The 27,951-nt window shown below is 61.0% G+C and overlaps 1 protein-coding gene across 12 annotated transcripts in view; it reads right to left on the bottom strand.

The window, feature by feature from the left end:
* ATP11A (ATPase phospholipid transporting 11A) overlaps window positions 1-27,951 on the bottom strand; it is a 105,002-nt gene that overhangs the window by 15,269 nt on the left and 61,782 nt on the right. For 11 of the 12 annotated variants that reach the window (XM_059144418.1, XM_059144408.1, XM_059144409.1 and 8 more), the window contains 16 exons: window positions 27,357-27,438; window positions 26,162-26,312; window positions 25,638-25,835; window positions 22,905-23,078; window positions 21,707-21,870; window positions 20,444-20,515; window positions 19,268-19,341; window positions 16,080-16,183; window positions 8,433-8,614; window positions 6,122-6,373; window positions 4,951-5,125; window positions 3,712-3,814; window positions 3,381-3,526; window positions 2,876-2,935; window positions 2,029-2,156; window positions 353-488 (listed from right to left, as the gene is read on the bottom strand). In XM_059144418.1, coding sequence (XP_059000401.1) covers window positions 353-488; window positions 2,029-2,156; window positions 2,876-2,935; window positions 3,381-3,526; window positions 3,712-3,814; window positions 4,951-5,125; window positions 6,122-6,373; window positions 8,433-8,614; window positions 16,080-16,183; window positions 19,268-19,341; window positions 20,444-20,515; window positions 21,707-21,870; window positions 22,905-23,078; window positions 25,638-25,835; window positions 26,162-26,312; window positions 27,357-27,438 — 2,201 coding nt within the window. The remainder of the gene's footprint in view (window positions 1-352; window positions 489-2,028; window positions 2,157-2,875; window positions 2,936-3,380; window positions 3,527-3,711; window positions 3,815-4,950; window positions 5,126-6,121; window positions 6,374-8,432; window positions 8,615-16,079; window positions 16,184-19,267; window positions 19,342-20,443; window positions 20,516-21,706; window positions 21,871-22,904; window positions 23,079-25,637; window positions 25,836-26,161; window positions 26,313-27,356; window positions 27,439-27,951) is intronic. The other variant, XM_059144410.1, reaches the window with a different exon arrangement.

Genomic DNA, 27,951 nt, shown 5'->3' on the forward strand with positions numbered 1-27,951 from the left:
CCGAGGTTACGCGAACAAGCAGGCAGTCGCCTGCCCACCAGCAGACTCTAGACCTACTCACCGCGAGCGGCAGGTACTTAATGCGTGTGAACAAAAGCTACATGTTAAATACGAATTAATTCCCGCAGGAAATGAGCCACACCTGAGCCACGGAACGGAACAACAGAACCGTGGTGGCAGAGAGCCACGGGCCTGGGGCTCCCGGGGGCACGTCCAGCAGGTGCAGAGGCGCTGTGGCCTCGAGGCACTTTGCTGGACGGAGGCCCCACACCAGGCCCCTCAGACCATCCCGGCCCGCGCCCGTACGGGACCCCCCCACGGCCCGGCCCGCGTGGCGCGGTTCCACACTGACCTGTCCGTTGCTGGTCACTGTTGTGTTCTCAAACATGAAGTAAGCACCGAAGAAGAACACCAGAGCGTCAAACACGCCCAGGAGCGTCCAGTAGATGAACACGCGCCAGCGGAGGAGGGCGTTCTTGGCGATATCTCTGTGCGAGGGGACAGGGAGACTGCGGGTCAGCGACAGCAGACTCTCGCCTGGTCGGCTGCTCCACACTCTGTAAGGCCATCGGGCCGGGAAGGCCCCCTCAGTCACGGCGCTGTCCCCCAGCCGCAGAGCCCGCTGGCGCGGCCACACCACGAAAGTGGGTCGTAGAGAAACAGGCCCGGTCCACAGGGTGGGTGGTCTGTCCACCGCAGGTCACCCTGCCCGGCTGGCCTAGCCCGTCCCTGCCGGACCCCTCCACAGCTGCACTGGGGCTGGGCATGTGCTCTGACCCCACAGAGCCTTCCGGGCGGATCCCGCTGGGTTCCTCCTCACACCCCCAAATGTGTCCCCATGTCACCTTCTGCCTGCCCCTGGCCGCCTGCTGAACGCCCTGTCCTTCCCCAGCACCTTGCCCGGCTCCACAGAGTCCCGGGGACAGCTGGAGCACCAGACTCCCGCACCAGTAGCAGAGTCAGAGCCCAGCCGTCAGAGACCATGCCCAGTGGTGGCACGGGACCCCCCACCCAGGACGACGTCCCCGTAGGATCAAATGCAAATGGCACTCACTTCTTTCCCTCCAGATGGACGCTCACATGACAGACTCAACCTCTGCTCTTGCGCGGACCCAGGACGCAAGGTCCACACGCGCTCCCGCGAGATACGGGCTGCGGGCCGTAGGCTCATGGCACATCTCCCGGCACAACTCCTCCACCCGTGAGTGCACGGGAGGCTGCTGCACGGGTCCCTCTGGAGGTGGGCCTAGCCCAGCACCTACCGCCTCCTCGCACGCCTACCCCCCCACTGAACGGACACAGTGAGCTCCACACCTGCCGGCTCGTCGCCTGTGGGCGTCACTGGGGCTCGGGGGCTTCCAGGTCCCGTGTCACGGAGGACACCCCGATGGGGGCCGTGGGGCTGGCAGGTGCTCTGCGCTGTGCAGACCTGGGACCCACCGTGTGTGCGTGCGCATGCATGTGCACAGAGACGGAAACCAGTAAACCAGGGCACCCAGGGATGCTGGAGAAAGACTCAAAGAACCTGCGTGGCCTTCAAACCGTTCTGATGTGAGAAGTTAAATTTAAGAAGCCACAAAACCAGTAACAGCCTGAATCTGCCAGCCAGCTTGGAGGAAATTCCGAAATGGCAGAACACCTCTTCCTGATTATCAAAGATACTTCTTAGCCAAGGACGGCACTCTGAGATCAGGTCTCTCAACTTTCCCTTTTATCTCACCAAATGGAGCGTACTCGGTTTTTAAAGGATCATTTAGGCTCCAAATCCACTGGGGTCACCAGGGGGCAGAAACACGGATCCTGGGTCTTTCTGGAACTGCTGAAAAGACCCTCTGGCTTAACAGGCACATTTCAAAGGCAGCACAAATCCTCTCCCTAGTCTGAGGTAGGCTGCTTCCCCCAAAACCCTCTCTGGTGGCTGGGAGCCCAACGGCCACGGAGGGCTCTGGTCTGGCAGGACCGGCGTGCAGGGCCGGGGGGCACCAGGAGCGCTAGCGAGCCCTGAGGCCTGCCCGGCGCGGCCAGTACCTGTAGAGGGAGGGCTCTCTGCGGAGCGTGTCGATGCTGACGTGCTGCTCCATCAGGCTGTACAGGAGAATCGGGAGGGACGTAAAGCTGATGTTGTACAGGGTCAGGTAGGCGGTGTCGTACAAAGTCTGCGGGAGAACAGCATCGGCCTGAGAACCGCGCTCCGCGGGTCACCACACGCTCTCACGCTACGGTGAAACGTACACGTCTCCTCCGATTCGCAAAGACCGGGACCCAGCACCCCGACCCGCACAGCGTCCCTCCTGCAGCTACGGACACAGGGGCGTCTTCCAGTACGTCCCCCTGCCCACTGGTGGGTACAGCCATGGCCGACACGGGCGCCCCCGGGACCCGCCCCACTCGGCCGCTGCAGGCCGGCAGCACGAACAGTGGCTGAGAAGTCCGCCAGCGTGACCGTCCGGCTTCAGTACTCCCTGGCCCCGGCCCCTTGGGCAGAAGCAGGGATGTGACGGGAAGGGGCCACCGCACTCCCAGGCAGCTCGGCACCCCTGAGCGTGCAGGCATGCGGGACGGGGACTCAGATGCCATCGATCCCTCCTTCAGGGCGGAACCACCGCAGCCCTGGGGATGGGTGAGCGGGCCACCTCGCTGTGGCCACGCGGACAAGCCCACGGCAGCCGCTGCGCCTCCGCGTCTGCTCCGGACCCTGCTGGCAGACGGCTGCACGGGGGTGCGAGGTGGAGACCGCGACACCCCTGATCGACTGCCCCTGCAGCCCGCTCCCCCGTATGGCCGACTCACCCCTGCAGCCCGCTCCCCCCTTCGCCACCCACAAGGCCCGGGCAAAAAGGCCCAGGGGAGCATCTGACCCGAGAGCCGGGCTCACCTGCTGTGAGAACCCGCAGAAGAACTGGTACAAAAACTGAGGGAAGATGAAGCAGACGTTCTGGAAGGGAAGCCACACGCGGGTTAGTCCGACACACGCCGGGGACCACGCCCCCCGCGCCACGCCTGAGACACGCGGCGTCTGCAGCAAGTGACCCCGCAGCTCCTGTGCTCCCAGGAGGGCATGAAGCCTGCTCTCATCTTGACGGCATGAGCCGCAGCAGCTCCATGAGGGGACAGCGTTCTGGGACGCGGCAGGCCTGAGCGCAGCCAGGAAAGAGTCCGCGTGACGGACCAGGACAAGGACTCCTCGCCGGGACACACGGCAGAGCCTCCCTCAACCACCCAACTGCCAGGTTCCTGCCAGTTCCGCACCGAAGCTGTGTGCGCAGAGGTGCGTCACCCCCTCTCAGGGCAACGCGACACCCCCTCCCTGCTGGCCCGTCCCTTCCTGAGCCGTCCCCGTGGCACCAGTGTGCCAGGCGGCCGCGGCACGGACGCCCCACCTTGTAGAAGAAGTACTGCACGAGCTCGGATATCCTGATGTAGTAGAAATGCCCGTGAACCAGCAGCATCTTCTTTAGGTGCTTGAATTTCGGGACCGCGTAGTCGCTGTTCCGGGCGGCCTGGCGACCCTCCTTCCCGATGACACCTGCGGGAGGGGTCCGGGCTCAGCACCGCACGAGGGGCAGCGGCAGGCGGCGAGACGGGCACCAGCAAACATGGGTGAGGCGAGGGGAACGCCTGGGCCGGTCGCACCCCACGCCCCTCGTCCCGCCTCATCCCGCTGCCGGTCTCCCCTCCCTGGCCGCGGGCTCCCAGACGCGGGCCGCTCACCGATGCCCACGTGCGCCTCCAGGATCATGCTGACGTCATTGGCGCCGTCGCCGATGGCTAAAGTAATGGGGTGCTCTTTGGAGAGTTTGATTAATTTAACAATCTGGAAAATAAGCAAACGGAGAATTTATGTCTTCTGTTTCCTGTTGGCCCAGATCGCTACCTAGGCGGAACACAGACGTCAAGTCGGCCGAGGAGGTCAGGACAGGGAGTGGCTCGGCGTGAACCTGCCGTCTGTGTGCAGGCTCGGCGCGAACCTGCCGTCTGTGTGCAGGCCCGGCCGCGCTGCCGACATGCGGGCAGAGAAGGTGGCTCGCGCGCGGTGGGCTGCTGGGCGACGGCTGTCCCTTGCTGCTGAGGCAGACTCAGCAGACGGGGTCCACGCATGCCCCGAGGACACGTGGACAGCATGCTCAGCCAGGAGACACGGCCCTGCAGGCCATCTGCTATGGGCATCTCTTTCCAAATAAGCTGCTTCTCGTGTTATTTTAACGCTCAGAGTTGTCACGAGTGCAAATCCGATCTGGAAATGGGACACAGGGAGTAATTTCAAGCGGGTGGTCCATTTCTCTGCAAGCTTTCTCTCCCTCTATGCATCTAAGGGCCGCAGCTCAGCAGGAGCAGAGTCAGAAACACGAACGTGTGCAAACACTTCCGAACGTCAGAAACTCAAAAAATGACTACGTAACACATGAAAATCCAGCACAGCATCCTAGGCTTGCCCCTCTGGACAGGATGACACAGGCTTCCAGGGAGCCCACGGAGGAGACGGGGCGGGGGGCGGGGCGGGGGGCAGGGCGGCACCGCAGCCACGCTCTGGGGCTCGGAGTCTGGAGGCCGTAGGCGGATGCCAGCTTCCAAACTCCCTGGGAGGAAGCTACCCCCTCCGCGTCTCTGCGCTCCCGCGCGCTAAGGGACAGCGCTCCCCCAGGCACCGCTCCGCAGTGGTTCGTGCCACACCTGTCGCTGTGCTGGCGGCGGGCGTGTCGGAGCGCACCTGCACCCCATCGCTCCCACGGAGCCTCAGAAACGGGGCTACCCTGTACGAGAGGCCGTGCGGGGCCAGGGTCCCCGGGCTCCACCTCCCCGGCCTCCAGCGGGCGGCTTCCCACCCGACTCCGCCCGACAGCAGAGGACGACCCAGGCTGGACATTTCTGCCCTTTGTGCCTCTAGTTAAAGAGGGTGGTGCCTCGCCGGGCTTATCCCAACCGCGAGGGGCTGGGGGCTCCGGGGCCGACCTGGGCCTTCTGCAGGGGCGCCATCCGGCAGCACAGCACGGCGCTGCAGTTGCGGCAGATCTCCAGGAAGAGCTCCCGGTAGTTGCCGCCACTGCCGTCCTCGCGGGGCTTCATGACCAGGGACAGCGCGGCTCCGTCGATGATCAGCCCGAAGTCCTGCAGGTCGGCCGAGAGCCTGTTCGGGCACACAAAGAGACACGTCACTCGGGAGCCGAGGGCACGCCTCGGAGGCCTGTCCCGTCATCAACCGACGACCGCAGACTGTTCTACCGGCACAGCCTCTAGAGCACCCCGGGCCCCGCGGTCCAGCATAGCCGAAATGAAACACTCCTGCTGCTGGCACAGGGCAGACTCCGAGCTCTGGCTGCAGTTCCGCGCGCACCTTCCGCGACGTCCACGCCGTCGGCCCAGAGCGCGCGTCCCAGGCCGGCGGAGCTCAGGCTCTCCTCCCGCAGCCTCACCGCGCCCTCCCCGCCGGCCTCCCCGGGCGTCCGGCCTGGAGTGCGCATGTCTCTCTGCTGCGTTTCAAAGCTACGGGCACATCCCCGACCCCCAGAACAGCCCTGCAGGTCAGGAGAAGGGACGAATAACTTAACCCTCGCGTTCGATGACAGGGCTGCTGTCCCGTCACCATGTCCTGCAAATCTAACACGTTCCCAGAATTCTTAGTCTCAGACCTGGGAGCAGCAAGGGCCGCGCTGATCAAATGTGCGTGAACCGCGGACCGTTGTTGGAAGAAACAACTCCAGAGCACGTCCTGCTCGGTCTTGCATTAAAACAGCTCTCTCTGCCCGACAGCTGCCCCGCGGAATCCACGATACAGCCCCGGCCTCAAAGCGGATGGGAACGACCCCCTCCCAGTACTTCCTAAGTCAGTCAAGTGTGCGTCCTTGTGTGGCATTTAAAAGTGAACACACTCAGACACACAAGTGCACACTCAAAGAAACACTCAGACACACGCACACAGACACACACACTCTCAGATGCACATACACACACACTCAGACACTCACAGACACGCTTACAGACACACACACGTAACTCTTCTGCAAAAACACCTCACAGTGGTCACGAAGACTAGCCCTGGCCACGTCCCACTGCTCGCCAGGACGACCCCCGGGGACAGACCCCCACAGCTGCACCCCCTGCAGCGGGCACGGGCCCCGCCTACCCCGAGAAGTTGTCCCTGGTGAGGCTCCCGCTGTGGCGCAGCACGGTCTTGCTCAGCTCGAACAGCACGTCGTGTAGGCTCTGCTCCTCCAGCCGCTTGGTGGTGAGCTCCAGCAGCTGCGTGCCCCTCCGGAACAGCCTGCAGGCGTAGCAGGTGGCGGCCGCCGTCTCCATCTTGTCCCCGGTGAGGACCCACACTTTGATCCCAGCTTTCTGCAAGGCTTCGATGGTGTCAGCAGCCTTCTCCTGGAGCCTGAGCGAAGCAGGAGCGAGACCACGGCCTGAGCGGGCCCCTCCGACTCCGGGAACCTAGGCCACTAGCTCCGTCCCCACAAGCTAGAAAGTATCATGCCGTCAGCTCACGATGTGACTGCGGGACCCCCAGAGCTACCTGCACGCTCACGTGTCAACTCTACGGGAAAGCGCCTCCTAGTTCCAAGCAGAGGCAGGTGTGCGACACTGAGAAGTGACACGTCCCTCTCACACAACCAACGCTCGGTGAGCACGCGGCTCCCCGTCCACGGGGCTTCCCCAGTCGCGGAGGATTTTGGGCAACGATGACAAGGACCGTCACCGGCATCACCGGGGAAGACGGGGCCGGGAGAAGAGGTAGTCAGAGTACTCGCTGCCTCTTCCCTTTGGCCTGAGCTGGTGTAACTCCGCCTCTTAGCAGGGGCCCCCAAATACGGTAAAACACCGAGACAGCCGGCAGGTTCCACGACGGGCTCCTGCGCACCACACGCTGGCCACGTGTCAGAGGCCGTGGGAAGCCCTGCCCACAATGCACCCCCTCCACCTCCACGGGTGGGCCCCCATCAGCAACCCTGTGCTGGGCTGGAAAACTCTGGGCTCACGGAGCGACTCATGCGAGGGTGAGCGGCTCACACACTGGTCAGGCTGTCATGCTGTGCGTGGGCGTCTGCCTCATTTGGGACCTGTCGTTCTTTCCAGCTTTTAGCTTCTGCGCTTTTGACAGGCATGTGAAGTGATGCACCTGTCCCTGCCCAGCACCAGTGGGTTCGGACCCCACTGTGCTGACCCGACGAGACTCCCTAAAGCCTGGAGCTCACTGGACCTCTGCATTCCGGAGGCACGGGAACATCTCATACTTTCATCAGTTTCTTTGGAAAATGGACACTGGGGACCAGAAGCATCCGTCTGCAGAGGTGTTTGTCAGTTTTAGGGAAAGGATTTGCAACTGAATGTCATCACCTCAAGGCCACTGGCCCTCACCTGCCCCTGGGAACCTACTCTGTTTTCGAGGTCCCAACTCCCCACGGAGTAGATCGTCTCCCTCAACCCTCCTGAGGGTGTGCAGGCGTGACTCGCCCATCCAGACTCTCCGCTCCCGGCACGTCCCTCGAGGACGGTCCCAGTGTCCCCCAGGCAAACGCACCCCATGCACGCCCCTCTCCCCCAGCACAGCAGGCCCCCGGTGCTGTCACATTCTAAAACCTGTCCCAGGCACAAGCCACATGTCCTTCCTGGGTCAGTGCCTGGACCCCATCCAGCTGAGCGACAGGAGGGACTTAAGCCGTCAAGTTGAAGTCAAGTGGCCCCCACTGGAGACTGGGAGGCCGTGGGGTGCTCGTTAAAGACACCGGAAAACTAGGCTTCTAGGGGGGACTGAAATGTCAGGCCCATTTACACCTTAAAGACTTTGAACCTTCACAGGAAATAAACTTGCAGTTAACAGCCTCAAGTTTCCACTTCATTCCGTTAAACTGGGGCATTTTTTTCTTTTCATTTCTGTGCACGCTCTCATGTCACACGGGGACACGCCCGCGTCTCCGTGCATGAGCCCCAGACTCACGTCCAGCCCCATCTTCGGAGCGTGGGAAGGCCCTTGCCTGAAGGGACACATCTTGGTTATTAGTGGTGGTTTTTGCAATATTCTAATTCACAGTTTTACATTCCTTCAATGAGATGACAGATACACCGAGGACGCTCACATCTAAAATGTCACGCTTGAACCTGGAAAGGCAGGGGGAGAGCTCAGGGACAGAACCGCTGACGGAACTCTGCAGAATGATTTCAAGATGCCCGTCTCTCCAGACGACTGGTGGCACAGTATGAATGTGCCAACCACTCCGGTCCCTCCAGCAGAGCGCGACTGTCAGGGCCTCACTCACGGAAGGTAAGACACCGTCCAGACATGACCTCCTGGTGACGCCCCCCGAGGCCCCTGTTGTCCTGCTGCAGAAGCACGTCCCTACGAGGACAGGAGGGGCCCATCCCCTGGGCACCCCACAGGCCCCGCGGCCTCCGAGGGCCACCGCTTGTCTGAGGACAGGGCGTGGCGTGTACTTCACCTGTCCTCCACAGCCGTGGCCCCGAGCAGGATGAGGTCCTTCTCTATTTGCTCATAGGCCTCTGCTAATTTCTTCTCCCGGTCCTGGAGAGCCACCTTGGCGGCCTGCAACAGGGTGCAAATGCCCTCGTAGTCTTCCGGAGCGAGCCTTTTGTAGGCCACACACAAGGTCCGAAGTCCCTCCTGCAGGAAACAGCACAGTGCTCACCGTGAAGTCAAGTGTCCCTCTGCCGGAATGTTGCCTCTCCAGGGCTTCCCCAATATCCTCTCTAATCAGAAGGGCTCACTACAGAACTGTGAGCCAGCGAGCCCTCAAAGGTGGTGGTCACTGTATCTGAAATAACTGAGTTATTTACACCCACATTAAAGACCGACAACCTCACAGATGACAGAATTTCACACGGGTAAGCACGAGACTGACACGAGTCAGGGCCAGGAAAACAACATTTGGTTCTCTTATTCTTACCGATGAAACATGAAGCTCTTTCTTTTAGAGTAGTAATTCTAGATCTTATTGTCAACATTAAGGGATATTTCTAAAGCAACGTTCTTTACGCGGGAGTCTCTGATCCAGTGGGCTCTCCCTTAGCAACCACTGAAGGGACACTGCTCGGTCACGTGTCCAGCCTACCGGGTCCACAAGGCAGAGAAGTAAGAATCCGAGAACAGTGATTTACTATGACCAGAACTCCAGTGGCTGCGCGGGCCACCAGCCCACGAGACACGTTTGGGGCCCAAGGGCCACACACAGAGCGTTTTTATTTTTTTTAATTTCTTTTCAGCGTAACAGTATTCATTGTTTTTGCACCACACCCAGTGCTCCCTCTCTAATACCCACCACCTGGTACTCCAACCTTCCACCCCCCGCCCCTTCAAACACCTCAGATTGTTTTTCAGAGTCCATAGTCTCTCATGGTTCACCTCCCCTTCCAATTTACCCCAACCCCCTTCTCTCCATCTCCCCATGTCCTCCATGCTATTCGTTATGCTCCACAAATAAGTGAGACCATATGATAATTGACTCTCTCTGCTTGACTGATTTCACTCAGCATAATCTCTTCCAGTCCCGTCCATGTTGCTACAAAAGTTGGGTATTCATCTCTTCTGATGGAGGCATCATACTCCATAGTGTATATGGACCACAGCTTCCTTATCCATTCGTCCGTTGAAGGGCATCTTGGTTCTTTCCACAGTTTGGCGACCATGGCCATTGCTGCTATAAATATTGGGGTACATATGGCCCTTCTGTATCTTTGGGGTATTGAAAAACAAAAATAAAACTGGGGGCATCACGTTACCTGATTTCAAGCTTTACTACAAAGCTGTGATCACCAAGTCAGCATGGTACTGGCATAAAAACAGAACATAGACCAGTGGAACAGAGTAGAGAGCCCAGATATGGACCCTCAACTCCATGGTCAAATAATCTTCGACAAAACAGGAAAAAATATACAGTGGGAAAAAGACAATCTCTTCAATAAATGGTGCTGGGAAAACTGGACAGATATAAGTAGAAGAATGAAACTCGACCAATCTCTTACATCGTACACAAAGATAAACTCAAAATGGATAAAAGTCCTCAACGTGAGACAGGAATCCATCAGAATCCTAGAGGAGAACATGGGCAGTAATCTCTTCGATATCAGCCACAGCAACTTCTTTCTAGATATGTCTCCAAAGGCAAAGGAAACAAAAGCGAAGATGAACTTTTGGGACTTCATCAAGATGAAAAGCTTCTGCACAGCAAAGGAAACAGTCAAGGAAACAAAGAGGCAACCCACGGAATGGGAGAAGATATTTGCAAATGACAGTACAGACAAAAGGTTATATCCAGGATCTATAATGAGCTCCTCAAACTCAACACACACAAAACAGACAATCATATCAAAAAATGGGCAGAAGATATGGACAGACACTTCTCCAATCAAGACATACAAATGGCTATCAGACACATGAAAAAATATTCATCATCAAAAGCCATCAGGGAGATTCAAATTAAAACCACGGAGCACTTTGGGGTGCCTGGGTGGCTCAGTGGGTTAAGCCGCTGCCTTCGGCTCAGGTCATGGTCTCAGGGTCCTGGGATCGAGTCCCGCATTGGGCTCTCTGCTCAGCAGGGAGCCTGCTTCCCTCTCTCTCTCTTCGCCTGCCTCTCCATCTACTTGTGATTTCTGTCAAATAAATAAACAAAATCTTAAAAAAAAAAAAAAAAAAAAAACCACGGAGCACTTTGATCCCGTCAGCAAAAGTCTCCTTCCCATCAGGACGAAGCAAACCATCACAAGGGTCTGACAGACGCTCTAAGCACGACTTCCCTTCTGTCACCCCCGTTGTTCCAGCCCTGACTCCACGGGTCTCGGGGGAACAGCCCGAGTCCTCCTGTACGAGCCGTCCAAATTTCCTGTAAGTGCCAGAAAATCCTTCCCATTTCTCACGAGTCCTCGGGTCTCCAAATGCGGCCAAAGGACCCAGTTATAGTGTGGCCTGGTCCCTCCTGGTGTCCTTGAAGTTCTTCAAAGCGTTGGTGTGAATGGTAAGCAGAGCTTTCCGAAATAAAAAAAGTTTGTTTCTAGAGGTAGACATGGGATTTCCGCTCGTGGAGCTGGGGAGCAGAAACCTTTCCTGACTCCTTCTGCGAAGTACTAGCCAGACCCCGCACACTGTGTATAGTACTTGCTGGCATACAAACAAAGCCAGAAAGACACACTACAACAGGAGAAAGTTCAACAACGTCTTCCAAATACAGATGGAAAAGTCCTCAGCCAAGTACCAGCAAACGGAACCCAAGAGCGTACGTGAAGGGTTATGCGCCATGACCAATGGGTTTCTCCCAGGCAGGCGAGGCTGACTGACTCAGCAAGGGCGTGGGTCCATGAGCCACGTGATGGGAGCAGAAGGAAGCCAGCGCCCCTGCAATCACCTCAGTTGATGCAGAAAAAGTATCTCACACCAATCTGGCTGGAAACTACAATGTGTTGCCAGGAGAAATTCAGGAGACTGAGGGAAGGGGAAGGTTCCCGAAGTGCATGGACTGGAGATTCTCATCCCAAGCACAACACCCGAAGCCCTCCATAGGGTCACAGTGACCCCCCAGCAACAGCCTGAGGGCTACACATATCCTAACATATTGTGGCGTCTCAAAGTTCTGAGATCAGCCTACAGTTTCATAATAAAAGAACAACAAAGTTGAAGGCCGCACACTTCCGGATCGCCGAACTTCCTGAAAAGGGACAGCCGTCAGAACTGTGCCGCTGGCGACATGCCGGAGAACGATGGGGCAGAACTGAGCCTCCCGTGCACGGCCGGGGGTTCCTGACATGGGCGCCAGGACCAACAGACAGGGCACGCATCTGTCCCACAACAGAGCTGGGAAGAGACGTGGCCACCTGCGGGAGAGTGAGGCCGGACCCTCCTCACGCACTTACAAAGCTAACTCGGAATGGGTCACAGGTGTCCACGTGAAGAAAAGCATGGGAACATCTTCAGGACCTCGCGTTTGGCAACAGTTTTGTAAATGTGACAGTAAACGCGCAGGCAGCAGAGCACGGGAGATACACTGGACTGGGCTAAACCCTACAAGTGTCTGCATCGAAGGACACTATCAAGAGAGTGAGAACGCAGCCAAAAGAACAAAACAGTCACAAATCACATACACGTCCCACAAGGCGTTAGGATCCGGAATATATAAAGAACACCGACCAGCCAACAACAATAACAATAAACATCCCAGTTTAAAAACGGGCCAAGGGTCTGAAGGGGCCCTTGTGCGAGGCCCTCCCAATGGTCAGCAGCACGAGAATGCACGCTTGGTCCCGTGGCTGTGACAGAAATGCCATCAGCACCACAGTGAGACACCACTGTGTACCCAGCACAGAACTGTAACAAAAGCAGACACTGGCACGTGTCCACGAGGATGCAGAGAACCTGAAGCCCTCGTGTGCATCTGGCGGGGACGGGTGACAGCGCAGCATCTGTGGGAAGCAGTCTGGCGGTTCGTCAAGACTTGAACTCACGGGAGTCCCCACGTGACCCAGCAATTCCATCCCTGAGCACGTGAATGGAGTCCCGCAGGCCGGGCCCCAAACAGACCCCGGGACCAGCGTCCCCACAACCACCTCTCCAGCCGCCGGACGCGCGTCAACACACGGATGGACAAACTGTGGCCCGTCTAGTGGACCCACGGGGCAGAGTGTTTTCCACCATAAAAGGCACGAGGCTCGGGACAGCAATGCCTGGAGGGGCCTGGAGAAGGCGACGCTGAGCGAGGGAAGGCAGCCTCGAGGGCACAGACACTGGACGAGCCCACGTGCACGGAAGACCCAGCAGAGCTAAGTGCACGGGGACGGAGGGCAGGGCAGAGGTCAGCAGGGCTGGTGGCGTGCGAGGGGAGACCTTGTTCCGTGGGCTCGGTTTCCGTTGGGGGTGACACTGCCATCGACACGGGTGAATCCGTGCTGAGCGCAGCTGCCCGGCCGAGTCTAGTTCCACATACTGAGCACGACGAGAAATGGGTCACAGACTGAAACGTAAACCACACCAACGCGAACCTCGCGGAAGAAAACAGGAGATGCACTCGGCACCTAGCGGTGACCACAGCTCAGGCGGGACACACCAGATGCACGTCCCCGAGTCAGAAACCTACAGCCAGAGGCTCGGCAAAAGGCCCCGCAGAGAGGAAGCGGCCGCTGACGAGGAAGAAACACGCGGAGGAGTTAACGTCTTCGACTTTTAAAGAACCCTTAAAATCCTACCCAAACAACACAAAAACATCGTGCCGGACCATCCTGAGAGAAGAAAGCAGACACAGCAGGACGTTTTGCCGTGGACGAGGAGGGCACGCGAGCTCGCGGAGCTGCGGCCTGGGTGGGTGCGGCGGTCACCTGCGTGTGCGGCGCCGGCTGCAGACCGGAGACGCGGTGCCCGACGGGGCGGACGCCAGAAAACAGGTGGGAGTTTCTTAAAACACTAGATGCTGACACCACGCTCCAGGCCGCGCACCCCGGAGACACGAGAATTTATGTATGCACGACCCAGACGGGTTACAGGCGGGTTTCTTTCCAGTGGCTTCACGCCGGGAACCGCCCGAACGTCTCCCAACGAGGGGGGGGGGCGGGTCCTCACCAGGGACGCGGCCCAGCCTGCGAGAAGCCACCGCTGGCCGCTCTGTGCCTGGCCGCTCTGTGCCGTCACATCTCCATCGCTGTCCTGAATGCCGGGCGCCCGCAGGCGGCACACAGGCCGGGGGGGGGAGGGCCGGGGGGCCGGGGGCAGGGCCAGCAAGGGGACTGCGGCAGCCTCCGTGAGCGTCTGCAGAGGACCACTGGGCACGTGAGGGGCTCCCCAGGCCGGGGACAAACCACCAGGAAGGAGCGGGACGGTGCCGTCCCAGGAGCCAGGTGGGAGACCCCACAGTCCCCAGGGGCTTTGTCTCTGGACAGGGAGGAACTCGGTCCACCCCAGCGATGCCTGGACCCACGCCACAGGTCAGAGAGCCGCTGTCTGAACAGAACTGTGCCGGGAACCGAGCCGTGGCTGACACGAACCCGGGGCAGCCCACAGGCGGGCATCCTCGGGCCAGTCCGGCAAAGGCCAGCAGGATGCAAGGGGGCAGAGAGTTCACCCACGGCGAGGACACGACCCCAGCTGAGGCGGACGCAGACCCAGCACCGAGGGCAGAGCTGGCGGAGACACCGTCCAACGGCCGCCACGTGCTTCACGGGTCCCAAACTTAAATCCAGCCGTGCAGTGAGAGAAAGAGCGTCTGAGATGAGACGGACCCGGCCACAGCCTGGGGCCGAAGAGACACAGCTCGCTAGAGGACAGGCATGAAGACAGGGTGACAGAAAGTACCCAAAACAAAACCGAGGACATTTTCCAAGAAAAGACCCAGGGGCCCGCAAGGACCACGTACACCACCCACAGGGCACTGCGGTTCTGGGAAAGGTGGGGACGGTGGGGACGTCATAAGGTGGGTATGTCGTAAGACACACCGGCTGAAAACTCCCCAGCTTGATTAAAAAAACCACAGACCCCCAGACCCAAGAGGCCTGAGCAACCTGAGCAGGTGTGACCCCGAAAGCGGCCGCCAAAGCGACACAGAGAACGAAGACAGCAGGCGCCTCAAGGGAAATGAGACGTGACTCCATCCCAGCACACACACGGCTGTTTCTGCACGGCTGCCCGCCACACACGCCCCGGGGGGCAAGAGGGGTCCCAGCAGGGGCCGCCGAGCAGCCACGGATGGTGGTGAGTGCACTGGAGCCGGAGGGGAGACCGGGGGAGCCCACGTGCCCCGATGCGCCCAGGCACAGGCGCCCTCGCTCCGCCGCAGAACGCCATCCGTCCCCGGAGCTCTCCGAAGGAGGCCACGAAGGAGCCTGCATGGGAGAGTTTAAAGCTGGTTACGGGATAAGGGCCTCGCGGACGGAGAAACCACACCGCCGGCCGCCTGTGTGCGGTGAGGAAACGCCATCTCTGAGGCTGGTGTGGATGCCCCGGTCCCCTGGAGAAGGGCGTGGACAGAGACCCCAGAGCGGCGGGAGCAACCTCTCAGCGTCCTGGGCTGAGGTCCTGGGGTCCGGGCAGCGACTGGGTGTGGCGAGCGTCCACGCGGAGGGTAGATGGGCCCAGGCCTGGCAGGTGTGGTGACCTGCTCGGCCGGCATCCAACCGCGTGTCGTCGTTGTAGATCTGGTGCTGGACTGACTCGTAGATGGGCTGCCCCCTTGGGGACGACCAGGCAAGCGGGTATTGACACTCAGGGCCCCGAGACGGCGGTGAACATGTGTGTCCAGGCGCTTCGCAGAAGCCCTCCGTCCTGTTGCGCAAACGGGACCCTGGCCTCTGGGCAGCAGGCTGACTGACTGTGACCCCCCACGCCAGAGCTCAGTCACCTCCAAGCAGCATCTCCTTCCCGTCCCTGTGGGCTCAGGGCCTCAGCGCAGAGCCTCCCCGGGCAAGGAGGGGTCAGGGGCATGGGGACCGCAGCCAGAGCTGCTGGCAAACCCGCCACGCGGGCCACACCGCCAGGAACGAGCGCACAGCGGCTGCCCTAGGGCCGTGGCACTCCAGCCTCCCGGAGCTGAGTCTGGGGGCGCTTCTCCTACACTTCCGTGAGCACGAGCTTACTCGGGTCCGCCCCGTCGGCGAGAGCACAGCTGAATACCTTGACCAGACCCTGCTGGATTTGTAACGATGGGCACGTGAAATTCTGTGGTTTGCAGCATGGGGACGAGGCTGTGCAGGGCCGCCACGGTCTGTGGCATAGGGTCTGGTGGGGGGTGGGTGGCCAGGGCCAGAGGCACTGACAGCGCACCTGCCGGTGGGGTCAGAGCTCGGGCAAGTGGGCCAACCCCATGGGGCTGCCTGGGGCAGAGACATGCGGGAGCCATGCAGGGGAGACGCCAGGACGTGGCTTCACGATGACGGAGCGCTTCACCAGAGACCCCACAGGACCTGACACAAGGGCCGCGGACGCGCTTAACACACACGCCCCGCCAGTGCCCCCAACCCCAGGGCTTCCCGTGGGCTCCACTCCGCGTACGGCACAGGCGGCCCTCAGAGCACGTCCCTCAGCGGACAGAGCAGGACACTGCTGCCAGCCGCCCTCCCGGCGTGAGGCACGTGGGCCGCCCCCAGCCCCATCTCACCACCGCGTTGCGCTCCACTCTGGCCCGGATCTGGTCGACTTTGCCTTCTATCACCCGGGGAAATATGGACGAATCAGCTCCCTTGCAGAAGAGATAGATTTCTCCTGAGAAAGGAAGGAAACAAGACGTTGAGTTACACGTAGGGAGAACTAGATCATTCTGCACGTTACGCTTTGACGAAGCAGCAGAAACAGGAACGTCCGCGTTGAGAGCATCAGAGGCGTTCCTGAGACCCGTTACCGCGTGCAGTCGGGAGAAAGTGAAGTCGTTTTTCCCACAGCCCCAGATCGCGTGGGCCGTTGAGGACCAGCAGGAAGACCAGGAGGAAAACGGGCCCCACTGCCCTCTGGCCCCCGGGCAAGGTCATGGGACGGGGCCCCACGAGACACTGCCACCGAGGGCTCGTCATCCTTCACCCCAGCAAGACCCACGAACGCGTGCTGTGAGGCGTCCCCCACAGCCCAGGAGACGTCCCCACGGCTTCACACCAGCCTGCACCGCAGACCCACGCTGCCCTGTGAGATAAGCCAATGTTCTCGTCCAGGTCAGCAGGGGAAGCCGGCGAGACCAAGAGGAGAGAACAAGACGGACGAGGCTGGCTCTGGTCGACAAGCCTGCAGGCGGGGCGCCTTCTCTGCCAGCCACGAGCGTCCACGTGGCCCTCCACTGGCCAGCCGCGTTTGCACGTGGCTCCTGGAGAGCACGGGACCTGGACAAGGGCGCCTGAATGTGGCCATGGTACCTGGGGCCCCGCTGACCCCAGCAGGGACGTGCTCGTGGAGCCCAGAGCGAAATGCCCCAGACAGCAAAGGGATGCCCACAGATGTCCTGAGACTAGACCACGGCTGAGGTCAACCCACGGCCGGAAAGGACAGCGTCACGACGTCCGGGCCACCAGCACACAGATCGGGACGGGGTCCCGCGGGGCACAGCCCCACCCCCAGGACACGCCCGCCAATCGTGCGGGCTTGTGGCCAGATTCTGGGCCGACGACCAGCCTGGGCAGGACCCGTTCCGGACACCAGACCTAACTTCCTCAGACACGGTTTCCAGCCAGAAGGGCGAGTCCAGGCATCACCATGCGCTCTCCGATGCTATATTCATAAACAACTGTGAGGATTTATGGTAATGGCTCAGGTCACTGTGTCAACCTATCACTCCCTGGCACACGTGGTCCAGCTGGGGCACGTCTGGCCCCGGGACTCGGTTACAACAGCCTCTGATGTAAAAACGTCCGGAGTGAAAACCACTTTATTCTGCAAAGAACCAGAGTTCTGGAAGCCAGCACGGAGCTACCACGCAGAGGCGTGCCCACACGGGTGTCCCTGCCGTGCAGCAAGCCATGGCTAAGGCCGCTCACAGCCCTCGGGCAGCCACGCTCTCACTGGCCACAGGGGCTCGTGGTCTCTCATATCCATCAGGCTGGAAAACCAGAGCCATGAGCCTCACCCCCAGGGATCCGTTACTACGCAAAGAAGAACTTGCTTAACCCATTATTCAAACTGCTCCTGAAAATAACTGGTGCCGTGGCTGGTTCAGTTGCCACATGGTCTGTCCTGGGAAGCCTGCGGATCTGCGGGGACCCCCAGGAACGGGCGGACGTCTCCCCGTGGAAGGGGGGCCCGGGCCCGGCCTCACTGCCGTGACATGACTCCTCCTGGAGCTCTGCGGCGCCCTCCTGCAGGAAGGTGGCAGGGGTCTCTGAGGGTCCCACTCTGAGGGCCCCCAGCCCCCCACGGAGGGGGCAGGGCTTGCTGAGTAACGCTGCCTCACTCCCTGCGGCGCAGTCGGGCCTGCGACTGGGAACCGTCTCCCAGACGTGACTCAGCGGCCAGACGGCACATCCGCATCCGTCTTCACAGGGAACCCACAGGGCAAAGGACCAGTGACATCCGGTTCCCACCCAACTCCCTCCTCCCAGGCCACCGCACGGCTTCGACCGCGCCTGCACACCAGACCGTGTCCTTCAGCGTTACGGGACTGTCCCACGACTGGATGGCCCGAGCGGAGGACTGTCTCCTGGCATTCTAGGCAGCTCGGACACCATGTTACATCCTCAGGTGCTTGGCACAAGTCTCCCTGGCTGGGCTGCGCCAGGATACCACGCCGCCGCCAGGCTCAGGGGTATGGGGACCACGCAGGGACCGTGCCCAGAGCTGCCACGTGCCTTGCCCAGGCTCGCCCAGCGCCCCAGGAAGTGATCACAGGGTTCTGCCCAACGACACACCCCGGCCACCTCACACCGTCCTCTGCAGCCTGAGGAGTAAGGCAAGCCATGGCGCATGCCCCCAGGACCGCGTCACCAGGGCCCTGCTGGAGGGTATCAGCTGCCCGTGCCTCCTGTGCACAAGGAGCGACACCGGCTGACCCAGAATTCCCCAACGTGCCTCCCGCTCCATCGGCCAGCTCAGAGTCCATGCGCACTCAGGGCAGTGGGCTGCGTCTGCCGCTTACCAGGCGACTTTCCAAAGACACGGACAGCCTGGTGGCGCCCGGCTTTAAGACGTAAGAAGGACCGAGATCCCGCAGTGTCGGCTAAGAGGCCGTTCTGCAACTGCGGGTGCCTTCAACTGAGCAGAGCCACGCGGCGGGGAGCCCGCGAGACACGGCTGGCTTCTGTCCTCGGGTGCTCCCGGCCCCGGCCAGGACAGCTCACCTGACCACGGCAGCAAGAAGGCGTCCCACAAAGTGCCTGGTGCGCTGCCCCTCCCTGGAAACGTCCCAAGAGGACCTCCGTGTGGAAACAGGCAACTGGGGTTGGCCCGAGTAGGGATCAGGGAAGGCAGCTCAGGGGGTCGGTGCTCAGCTCTGGAGAAGCGTCTGTCGGGCACAGCAGGTGCCTCAGGGCCTGGCAGGGTCTTCAGGACGGACGCGGTGGCGGGAGCCCGGAAGGCTGTGGGGGGCGGTGTCAGGCTGCTGTGTGTGGCGGCCGCAGGGAGGGACAGGAGCCCCTGCATGTCCTGCCAGCCACGCGGGGCCCATGGGGGCTGCACCCGTGCCAGGTACAAAGCCCAGGAGCCCCAGGACCGCACCTGTGCCTGCGAAGCCGAGGGGCCCCGTGCCCTGCTCACCTCGGTGTTTTGAGAGAGAACAAACGGTTGGGTCCTCGAGCTCCTACACAGGTAAGCACGAGAATAAAACCGCCACAGCGTGTAATTCGAAAACTCGAAGGAAAAACACATTCCTACCTGTGATGGATTTCACAATCACGCTCATTCTCCTTCTTACTGAGTCAAAACTCAAAATTTCCAGCAGTTCAAACCTGAAGAAGAGATCAGAAATCGCTTTTACTCCTTCTCCGGCTCTCGCAGCACCAGAATCTGGGTTAGCTCGGCACTTCCCGCGGCATAGCACCTGGGGCGTCCTCTGGCCTGTCCGCCCGCTCGCCCGCACCCTCGGGATCCACGGGGCAGACGCTGGGCTCCTGGCGGCTGCATGGAGGAGAGGCTGAGGCCAGGCTCCTGCGGGCTCACCCCCAGCCCAAGGTGCCCTGGATGTCTGTCCAGCACACAAAGTACACGCTCACGCCCCTGAATTCTAAACACACAGGCCGTATCTGAGCTACACCGGGGTCCTTGGAGTTTGTAAAAACCATTTAAAAAAAACAAAACCAATGCGCGGTCGGCTTGTGCAGTCATTATCAGCAGACCGTGATTCCTGCTGACATCTGAAACACTGAAAGCAGTTCAGCCCCCCTGGACAGACGCTGCCAGAAACTCCCCGCAGCCCACAGACCCCAGCCGGGATCCAGGAGCCCCACGGTGGGCGGGCCTCTGCCCTCCGCGGACGGTTGCGCGGCTCCCACGGCCGCTCACTGTGCCCACCAAGGACCGGCAGCTGGTCTGGTCAGGGGCTCACCACTCCTGCCAGTGCAGGAGTTCATGCTTCTTAAGGAAACGTTAAAATCCAAGGGTCTCTGAGGCCAGAACCGCCAAGCCTTACGTCCTCTGCCCCGTTTCTGCTGGACCCGTTATTGCAGGTTTATTTGTTGAGGAGGCGGAGCTCCGCGTTGAGCTCGTGATACGCCCTCCGTGTGTGGGACCAGCCCCGACGGACCCGGTCACGAACACTGAACGCGTGTGGTGAGTGGAGACAGAACGGGAACCACAAGCATCCCACGCGCCCTGGCTCGGACCCTGTGTGGGGTGACCCGCGACAGGGGAACCCGGCGTCGTGCAGCCCCTCGGGTCAGACCCCATGTGCCACGGGGACTCCCGGGAAGCCTCATCTGGGACGGCTCCCGGCACACACTCTGACCGACCGGCCGGTGGGCGACGGTCCAGGGCTGCCGTGAGAGGAAGGGGAGGCCAGCGTGGGGCAGGACCGGGAACGTGGGCCCCGCCAAGACCGCAGGCCGGGCTCACCTCTCCACGCCGTTCTCCCTGTTCAAGATCTCCATGTAGCCGTCCTTCAGCCGCAGGTACGTGAAGCCCAGCCTGCAAGCAGGAGGCGGTCAGAGCTTAATTCCCAGCTCGGACGCTTCTCCCCCACACGTTATTCAAGTCGGGGAAAGCTTCCGCGACAGAAAGAAGCTCTTCTGGTAAGACAGAGGCCGTGACTGGGCTGCAGACAGAGGCAACGAGTCATCTATTTACTGCTCGAGACGCGCTCCGAGAGCCACCACAACTGCGACGCACTCTGCCCTCGGACTGGTAAGCACCAGCGCGTGCTCCAGGACACGGGCGGGTGTGGGGACTGGCCCGTCCACAGGGGCCGCATCCGGCTGCCTGAGCAGTGGGGCTGTTCAGCCCCGCGGCTGTGTCACACTTACAAGGATCCTGAGAGACTGTCGGCCTGCGGGACGACCTCTCGTTTTCCCAAAGAGGGACCGCGATCCAGAGCCCGCAGTCAGCCAGCAGGCGTGCGTGGAGCGGGGACCACGTGACAGCCCGTGCTCCACCAGCACACCCGAGTGCCGCCCGCACGCCAGGCGCCGCGGTGCAGACACAGCAGGGGCCGCCGCGGGGAAGTGCGTCGCTCGGCCCGGCACGAGCCGGCAGCGCCCGGGGGGAGCGCGCCGTGGCTGGCAGAACGGTCCGTCTGACTTCTGACACGGGAGTGTTCGGCGCGCTCGTTGGGACGGACCGGGAAGGCCTGCCGCAGAGCGCGGGGAATGCTGCTCGCACCTTCGTCAGGAGTCGGGGGAGCCATCGTTTGGGATGTGAGGAAGAGAACCCACGGCCAGGGGTTTATTGCGAACACACGTGAGCCACGCGTCCCAACGAGAACCCGGAGCGGCCGTCCTGGGAACGCGAGCCGGCCCCGAAACAAGCTCCGCGGACACCAGAGACACGCTGGGGCCGCGACAAGGCTGCGAAACACCGGTCAGGCCAGAATACCGACCGCCGTCACGGAAACGCAGCCAGCCAGACGTCACCGCGGGGAGGACAGCAGAGCATCGAACAGGGCACACCCAGACGGAATTAGGGGAAGTAGCTCAGCAGTGACAGAGTCTGGCAGCGGAAACGGCGGCTGGTCACGTGGGCAGTGGGCTGCGTGCAGAGGGACGCTGTCCACCGGCACGGGAGCTCCGCCGGCCCACCCACCCTGCAGCAAGCCTCCCGGCACTGCAGCCTCCAGACACTCTGGGACGAGCCCCCACCTGCCAGACCTGCCCAGAGACGTACCTCTGGACGCCCTCCACGAGGGCCACCTCGTCGGGAGAAGACGAGATGTACACACAGGACTTCCCTCCGTCCGGCGACTTCCGAGGTCCGTCCACATCATCGTCATCCTTCACCTGGATGGTGTGGCACAGGCACAGCGCCCGGAAGAACAGCTCCTCTCGCTCCTGTGAAAGCACAGCACGACCCACAGATCTACGCCCCGTCGGCTTCGCGCGCACAGACCCTGCGCCGAAGACGGGGCGACACATGCCACTGCTGGGGTCAGGAGCCAGGAGCGAGTCTCACCTCTGGGGCCTCCGGGAGGAGGGAAAGTGTGGCTTCTCGCCGTCCCCCAGCACTTCTGAGTAAGGGAGGTGAGGGCACCGGGTCAAGGTCAGGGGAGGTGAACTCAGCATCCGGGAGCCAGGATGCCCTGGGGACCCTTGACCGCCTTCCCAGGGGCCCTGCGGTGTGGCCGAGACCCAGGTGGGCCACAGACCATGGGGCTCCCTCTGAGACACTCTGCCGTGGAGAGCGGTTTCCATGTGGAAACTGAGGCAGGCCGGGGGTACGGTGCCCTCGGTCACCAGGGCTGCCACTGCACCGCCCGCTAAGGCAAGCTGTCCTGTTTCCAGGGGACCCTGACAGGGCTCTGCGGCCACAAAGATTCCAGGATGGTCTCCTCACTGACCACGTGGACATGGGGAGGGGTCACAGAACCTCCCCGAGACACAGACGTCTGGAACCACAGCACTTGGCTGTGTGCCATGCACGGGCATGTGTCCCTGCATGTGTGCGTGTGTGCGTGTGCACGCGTGCAGCATGTGTACCCATGGGCAGGAAGAGTGCACGCATCACTATGAAATCTATGAGTGGGGCACGTCTGTGTGCACACATGTGAGCACGCGTGTGCCTCCACCTGTACACGTGCTCGAGCCTCTGTGAACACACGTGAGCATAGACATGTGGTGTGCACACTTGGCTCTCGGCCCACCACGTGCCCTGCCTTCCCTGTCACAGTGGCTTCTCGCACAGCCGTGATTGTGGCAGGACTGTGACTGTGGACTCGTGGCAGGACAGGGTGACGTCCCACACTCCCAATGGAAGCCACGAGGGACCCAGGGACATGGGGCGGCGCCGGTCGGCCTTGTGCTCGGGAACCGGGGCGGTGCAGCAGGGAACGCCCAGGAACACAGGTGCAGGGGGCGTGGCCACCTACCCTGGCGCCGGGGCCCGGCGAGGAGTCGATCATGTCGATGCCGGCAGCCCCGGGGAGCACCTGCCCATTGCAGACGGCGTGTGGCACGTACACGTGGCCCTCGATGCAGCACTCCTTGAACTCCATGTTGTTCTCCGTGAGCGTGCCGGTTTTGTCTGTGAAGATGTACTCGACCTGCGGACACAAGGCGCCGCTGCGTGAGCTGGTGGGGCTGCGACCTTCTCGGGGAAGAAGGGGCCACCGCAGACTCGGGCCCCGGCAGGGCCTTGCTTCCTGACGTCACGTTCCTTGCAGGAAGGGGCCTCTCCGACGGCCGCCCACACCGCCAGGGGGACCGTGCGTGGCCAGCTCGCCAGCCTCCTCCAGCCTCTACCGGGCGCAGCAGCCCCGACCCAGCTGCGCAGGACGGGCACGCGAGGCCTTCCCGTTCCCCAGAAGACGGGGTCTCCCTGCTCCCCCTTGGAGAGACAGACTTGGGACGGGGTCTTAAAGCTTCTCCAGCGAAAAAATCAAGGATGCAGGGAAGACGGACGCACACTTACTCGGCAAGGTCTGGGAGGTCACAGCCCACGTACCACTGAGAACACAGAAGCCAGAACCCCAGCAAAAGGGCAGAACAGATTTCCGACGGAAAACCGTACCCGGCGTTGACCCTCCACTCAGACCCATCCCGATGACGCGCTCATCAGGAACAACAGAATTCCGGGTGACGGCACGGATGTCCCCGCCGGCTGAGACCTGCCTGCTGCCCCGAACGCGCGGGAGGCAGCATGCAGAAGACACAGTAACACGGGGCCAAGCGCTTCACGTCTGCTTCCTCACGTGGCCTCTGCAAACCGTTCTCTTCCGTCTTGCCCCTCCCCCCTCCTTTGTGCCGGTTCCGCAAGCCAGCTGTGAGGGCACGGCCGACACCTGCTGCCCGGACGCCGCCGGCCCTCCCTGTGCTCCGGACAGCGAGAAGCAGGAAGACGGCCCGCGTGTGACAGGCCCCAGTGGGGTGGCGGTGCGGCCTACGTCACCGGCCCCTTCCCCAGAGCGGCGACGACAATGGGTGTCTCGGAGGCCGTCTTCTACTTTAAAAAAAAAAATTTTATTTCTTTCTTTGAGGGAGAGCGAGCAAGGAGCAGATCCAGAAGCAGGCTCCCCGCTGAGCAGGGAGCCCGACGTGGGGCGCGATCCCGGGATCCTGAGATCCTGACCTGAGCCGAAGGCAGAGGCTTCACCGACTGAATCCCCCGGGCACCCCTGGAGGCCCCGTCCTCTGAAACCCTGTCCACAACTCTCCCACGGTAACTGTCGGATAGATTCCTGTGCCGAGCACCGCCCCACGCTTCTCCTTACAGAAGGGGCTTTCCTCCGGGAACGCCGTGGAACACACGGCAGGGACCGTGCACAGACACGACGTGACACGTGCAGACCTAAAGCTGTTCTGCTGCCAGGTGGCCGAGTCGGGGCTTCCGAGCACCTGTCTGGGACCAGACCCACCCATGACCGCGGCAGAACAGTCACCTGGAAACCCGGGCTCATCCGTAAGGACGTCACCTCTCGGGAACAAGTACCCAGGACGCAGTGGGTGAAGGCAGTGGGTCCCCAGCTGAGACTCTGCGTCCATTCCTAGAAGGCCTCAGGGGCCTCGTGGGGGCAGAGCTTGGAGGCCACAGCCTGACCCCGTCCTGTTGGAGGGTGCCTGGGTGGTGCCGTCGGTTAAGCATCTGATTCTCGGTATCACCTCAGATCGTGACCTCAAGGTCGAGGTCGGGCCCCATGTCGGGCTCTGTGCTCAGCAAGGCGTCTGCGGGAGATTCTCTCCCTGTCCCTCTACGCGCCGTGCGCGCATTCTCTCAGATAAAATCTTTAAAACGGCCTGTTTACAAAACTACTCCCCCAAATTTCTTACTTTGTTTTTTCATTTTTAAAAATGAGTGAACTAACGTTTACCAAATGATTTTTCCTGCAACATAAAGGGAAAGAAAGGTCAAGTCAGGGGATGGGCCTTTCCAGAGCTGTGTCCCGAGGATGAAGGAGCTGTGGTCCGGGTCTCATGGACAGGCGTGCACGGCTCTGCCCCTCACCCAGGCAGCCCTGGACGGCCCTCCCACCCCCGTGGTGGCTGCGGCACATACCGCGGCAGACACCGTGGCCCCGATGCCAAATTCTGCACGGTGCTCTGGCAGGACGGGTGTACGGAGCCGCGGCCCCCGCCCAGATCAAGACATTCCAGTGACAAGAGCTCGGCCACCACCATTAGCAAACAGCAGGGCTGTGGGTTGGAGTCTGAAGCCTGCAACACACCAAGCCATGAGGTCTCCCTGGACTCATCTTAAAATCGAGGAAAATGGCTCACTCTGAGCTCAGGGAAGGAAAGCAGGTGTAAGAGCGGAGTGCAGCGCCGGCAGGTTGGGACTCCCCAAACTTCCAGCATTAGCGCCCAGAAGAAGCACCGCTCACCCCGGCCACGGGGGAGCTTCCAGCAACCGGCGAACGCAGCTAGCTGTGCATAAATCATACACAGCAAACCCCGTCAACTGTCACATAAAGTGTGAAAGGCCAACGTCACGCCGTGGTCTGGGAGTCGTGGGATGCGTCTCTGGGAATGGCTTACAGGGGAAGCCTTTCCGCAGCACCACCTGAGACTGTGCCGAGATCACACAGGGTCCGGGTGCTTGGGAATGGAACGTAGAGGGACGTGATCGCCCACCAATCGGGGCATGGGGGAGTGCCGCGGGTACTGACCTGTCCTAATTCTTCATTTAAATCCGACGTGTTGACCAGAGGCCCTTCCCCCGTGTCCTCGTCAAACATCTCCTTGTCCCAGGTGATGAAGTAGGAGCCCAGGAACTTCTGCATCTCCACCGTGACATACATGGACACGGGGATGATGTAGTTGAAGAGGACCATGAAGGCCAGGAAGTCGGTGAGCGCCCTGAGGAGCTGAGAGCACCGCGTGAGCCCCGCGCCCATCTGGCCGGCGGCCCCGAGTCCCGCCTGGGCTGCACCGGCCGTTCATGAACGCAGCCACGCTCTGAGGACGGGATCCTGCGCTGGGGGCTCATGCCGTGGCAGCCGACCCCGTCCGGACCCTACCCTCAAACACCCAAGTGAGACGGGGGCCCTGTGCCAGCGGCAGGGAGGCGACGGGTACGCCTTCTAGGTCTCCATGACGGAGACGTCCGTCAAGACCAGGCGCTCGCCTGCCGCGTTCTCGCCACAGCAGCCCACGGGGCGTCTGATCACGGCCAAGGGGGCGCGCTCCGTACCAGGTTCCTCTGTCTTTCCGACTCGGTTTTCTGGTTATACCACGGCTCGTCTCGGAACGGCTCGCTCTGCCACACGTACTTGAGGACGGTGTTGATCAGCGCTTTGCTGATCAGAATGCAGAGGTAGACGATGAGGAACACGTTCATGGATCTGAAACACAAGACAGCCATGACACCCGGTGACCGCGGGCTGAGGAGCCTTTCTCACGTGTCAGGATGGTGGGGCCACGAAGACGTGGAGCACCGTGAGGGAGAGGAGCCCCCACCCGCCAGCACGGTCAGCATGAGAACAGAAGCCCCCGTCGTCGGAGCCCCTCCTGTGGCCACAGGCGTGTGACTCCAGGGGCCACAGGAAAGTTGTGAAAACAGGAGAGCGGTGCTCGCGGCCATGCGGTGGACTGCGTGGTCTGGGGGTCTAAGATCAGGACATCGGGATGTCAAGTCCTCTGCCACAAAGTGTCGACCAGGGAGTGACACACTGAGAGATCACCACCGGGGAAGGGGGCAGGGAGATGCCCTGAAGCCCTGCCCAGTGTCTTAGTGAAGAAGGCTCGTCTCCCGGCGTCCGTTCCTGGAAGCTGCTCATCGGGGCAGACGCCGGAAACAAAGCGTTCTTGCTTACTGAGAGCCAAATCTCCGTTTTCACATCGGGACAGCCGCCCATGGACAGAGAGACCCAGGGTCCCGTTGAGACCACCTTGCCGGGGGCAGGCAGAGACCCCCTCACAGTCTCGCAGAGATCCAGGCCCCACACAGCTCCGTATTAAATAGTCATAACCACTTCGAGGCAGGGACTCATGTGAACAAAAGGCAAAGAAGACAAAATTCTGGGCCGTGTTGTCTCACGACTGTAACTTTATACCTGACTTATTGTCAGGATTTCACCATTAAAGGAAAAGGGACTGTTTGCTCTGCTCACACCTTCCTAGGGAAAAGCTGAAAGTGACCCAATTCTGACATTTTCGTGCACTGGCGAGAGGAGTGGCCAGGACTTCAGCGTCCACACGGGGGGCCTGCAGATGTGGACTGAAGGTGTGGGGTCACTTGTGCCCCCGCAGATCAAGACTGTCTACCTAGCGCCACCAGCGCCCTAGAGACCAGGACGGAATTCCTAATGAGGTCAGAGGGAAAAGCTGTCGTGTCTCGGGGGCGCATGATGGTTTCGGGCTGTGGGGCCCTGCGCCCCGAGACTCACTTCTCTACAGCGGATCGTTTCTGGGATTTTGACTGGTAGTTCAGGGCCATCTTGGTTTCCATGCCCGTGTAAATGGCAACACCTGTAAGGCAGGAGAGTCCGTGTCAGAGCAGTCGTGACAGCAGCAGCAGAACTGACCGCGCACGCCACCCCACGCGCTTCTCAGGCAGACAAGCCGCCGGGGATCCTCCGACTAAAGAAGCACTTTCTGTTCCTGCAGAGATCGATCTCTGCTTTCTCCTGGAGGTCAGACGATACCATGTTGGGTTTTCTGAAACTGGGCACACGAGCACATTTTCAAGTCGCCTCCCTTAAAAAACAAGAGCACCGCTCGGGGCGGGGAGATGCCGCCAGAGAAGCGCAGCTGTTCGCAGAAACCCACAGAATGGCGGCGTGTGCGTTCTCCTTCCGACAGGAACTTATGCTTCCGACCCAGAAACCACAGATGCTCAACACACAAGCGACAGTCAGACACCACGGCTTCGCGGGCGGGGGCGACGCGCCGGGACAGGGGTCCTCAGGCTGCTGTCCACTGCCACAGAGCCCGCCGCACAGTGCAGACGGACGCGCCATGGCAGTAGACGGGCTGCGCCTG

This window comes from Mustela lutreola, chromosome 13 (assembly GCF_030435805.1).
Source record: "Mustela lutreola isolate mMusLut2 chromosome 13, mMusLut2.pri, whole genome shotgun sequence".
NCBI classification, from domain to species: domain Eukaryota; kingdom Metazoa; phylum Chordata; class Mammalia; order Carnivora; family Mustelidae; genus Mustela; species Mustela lutreola.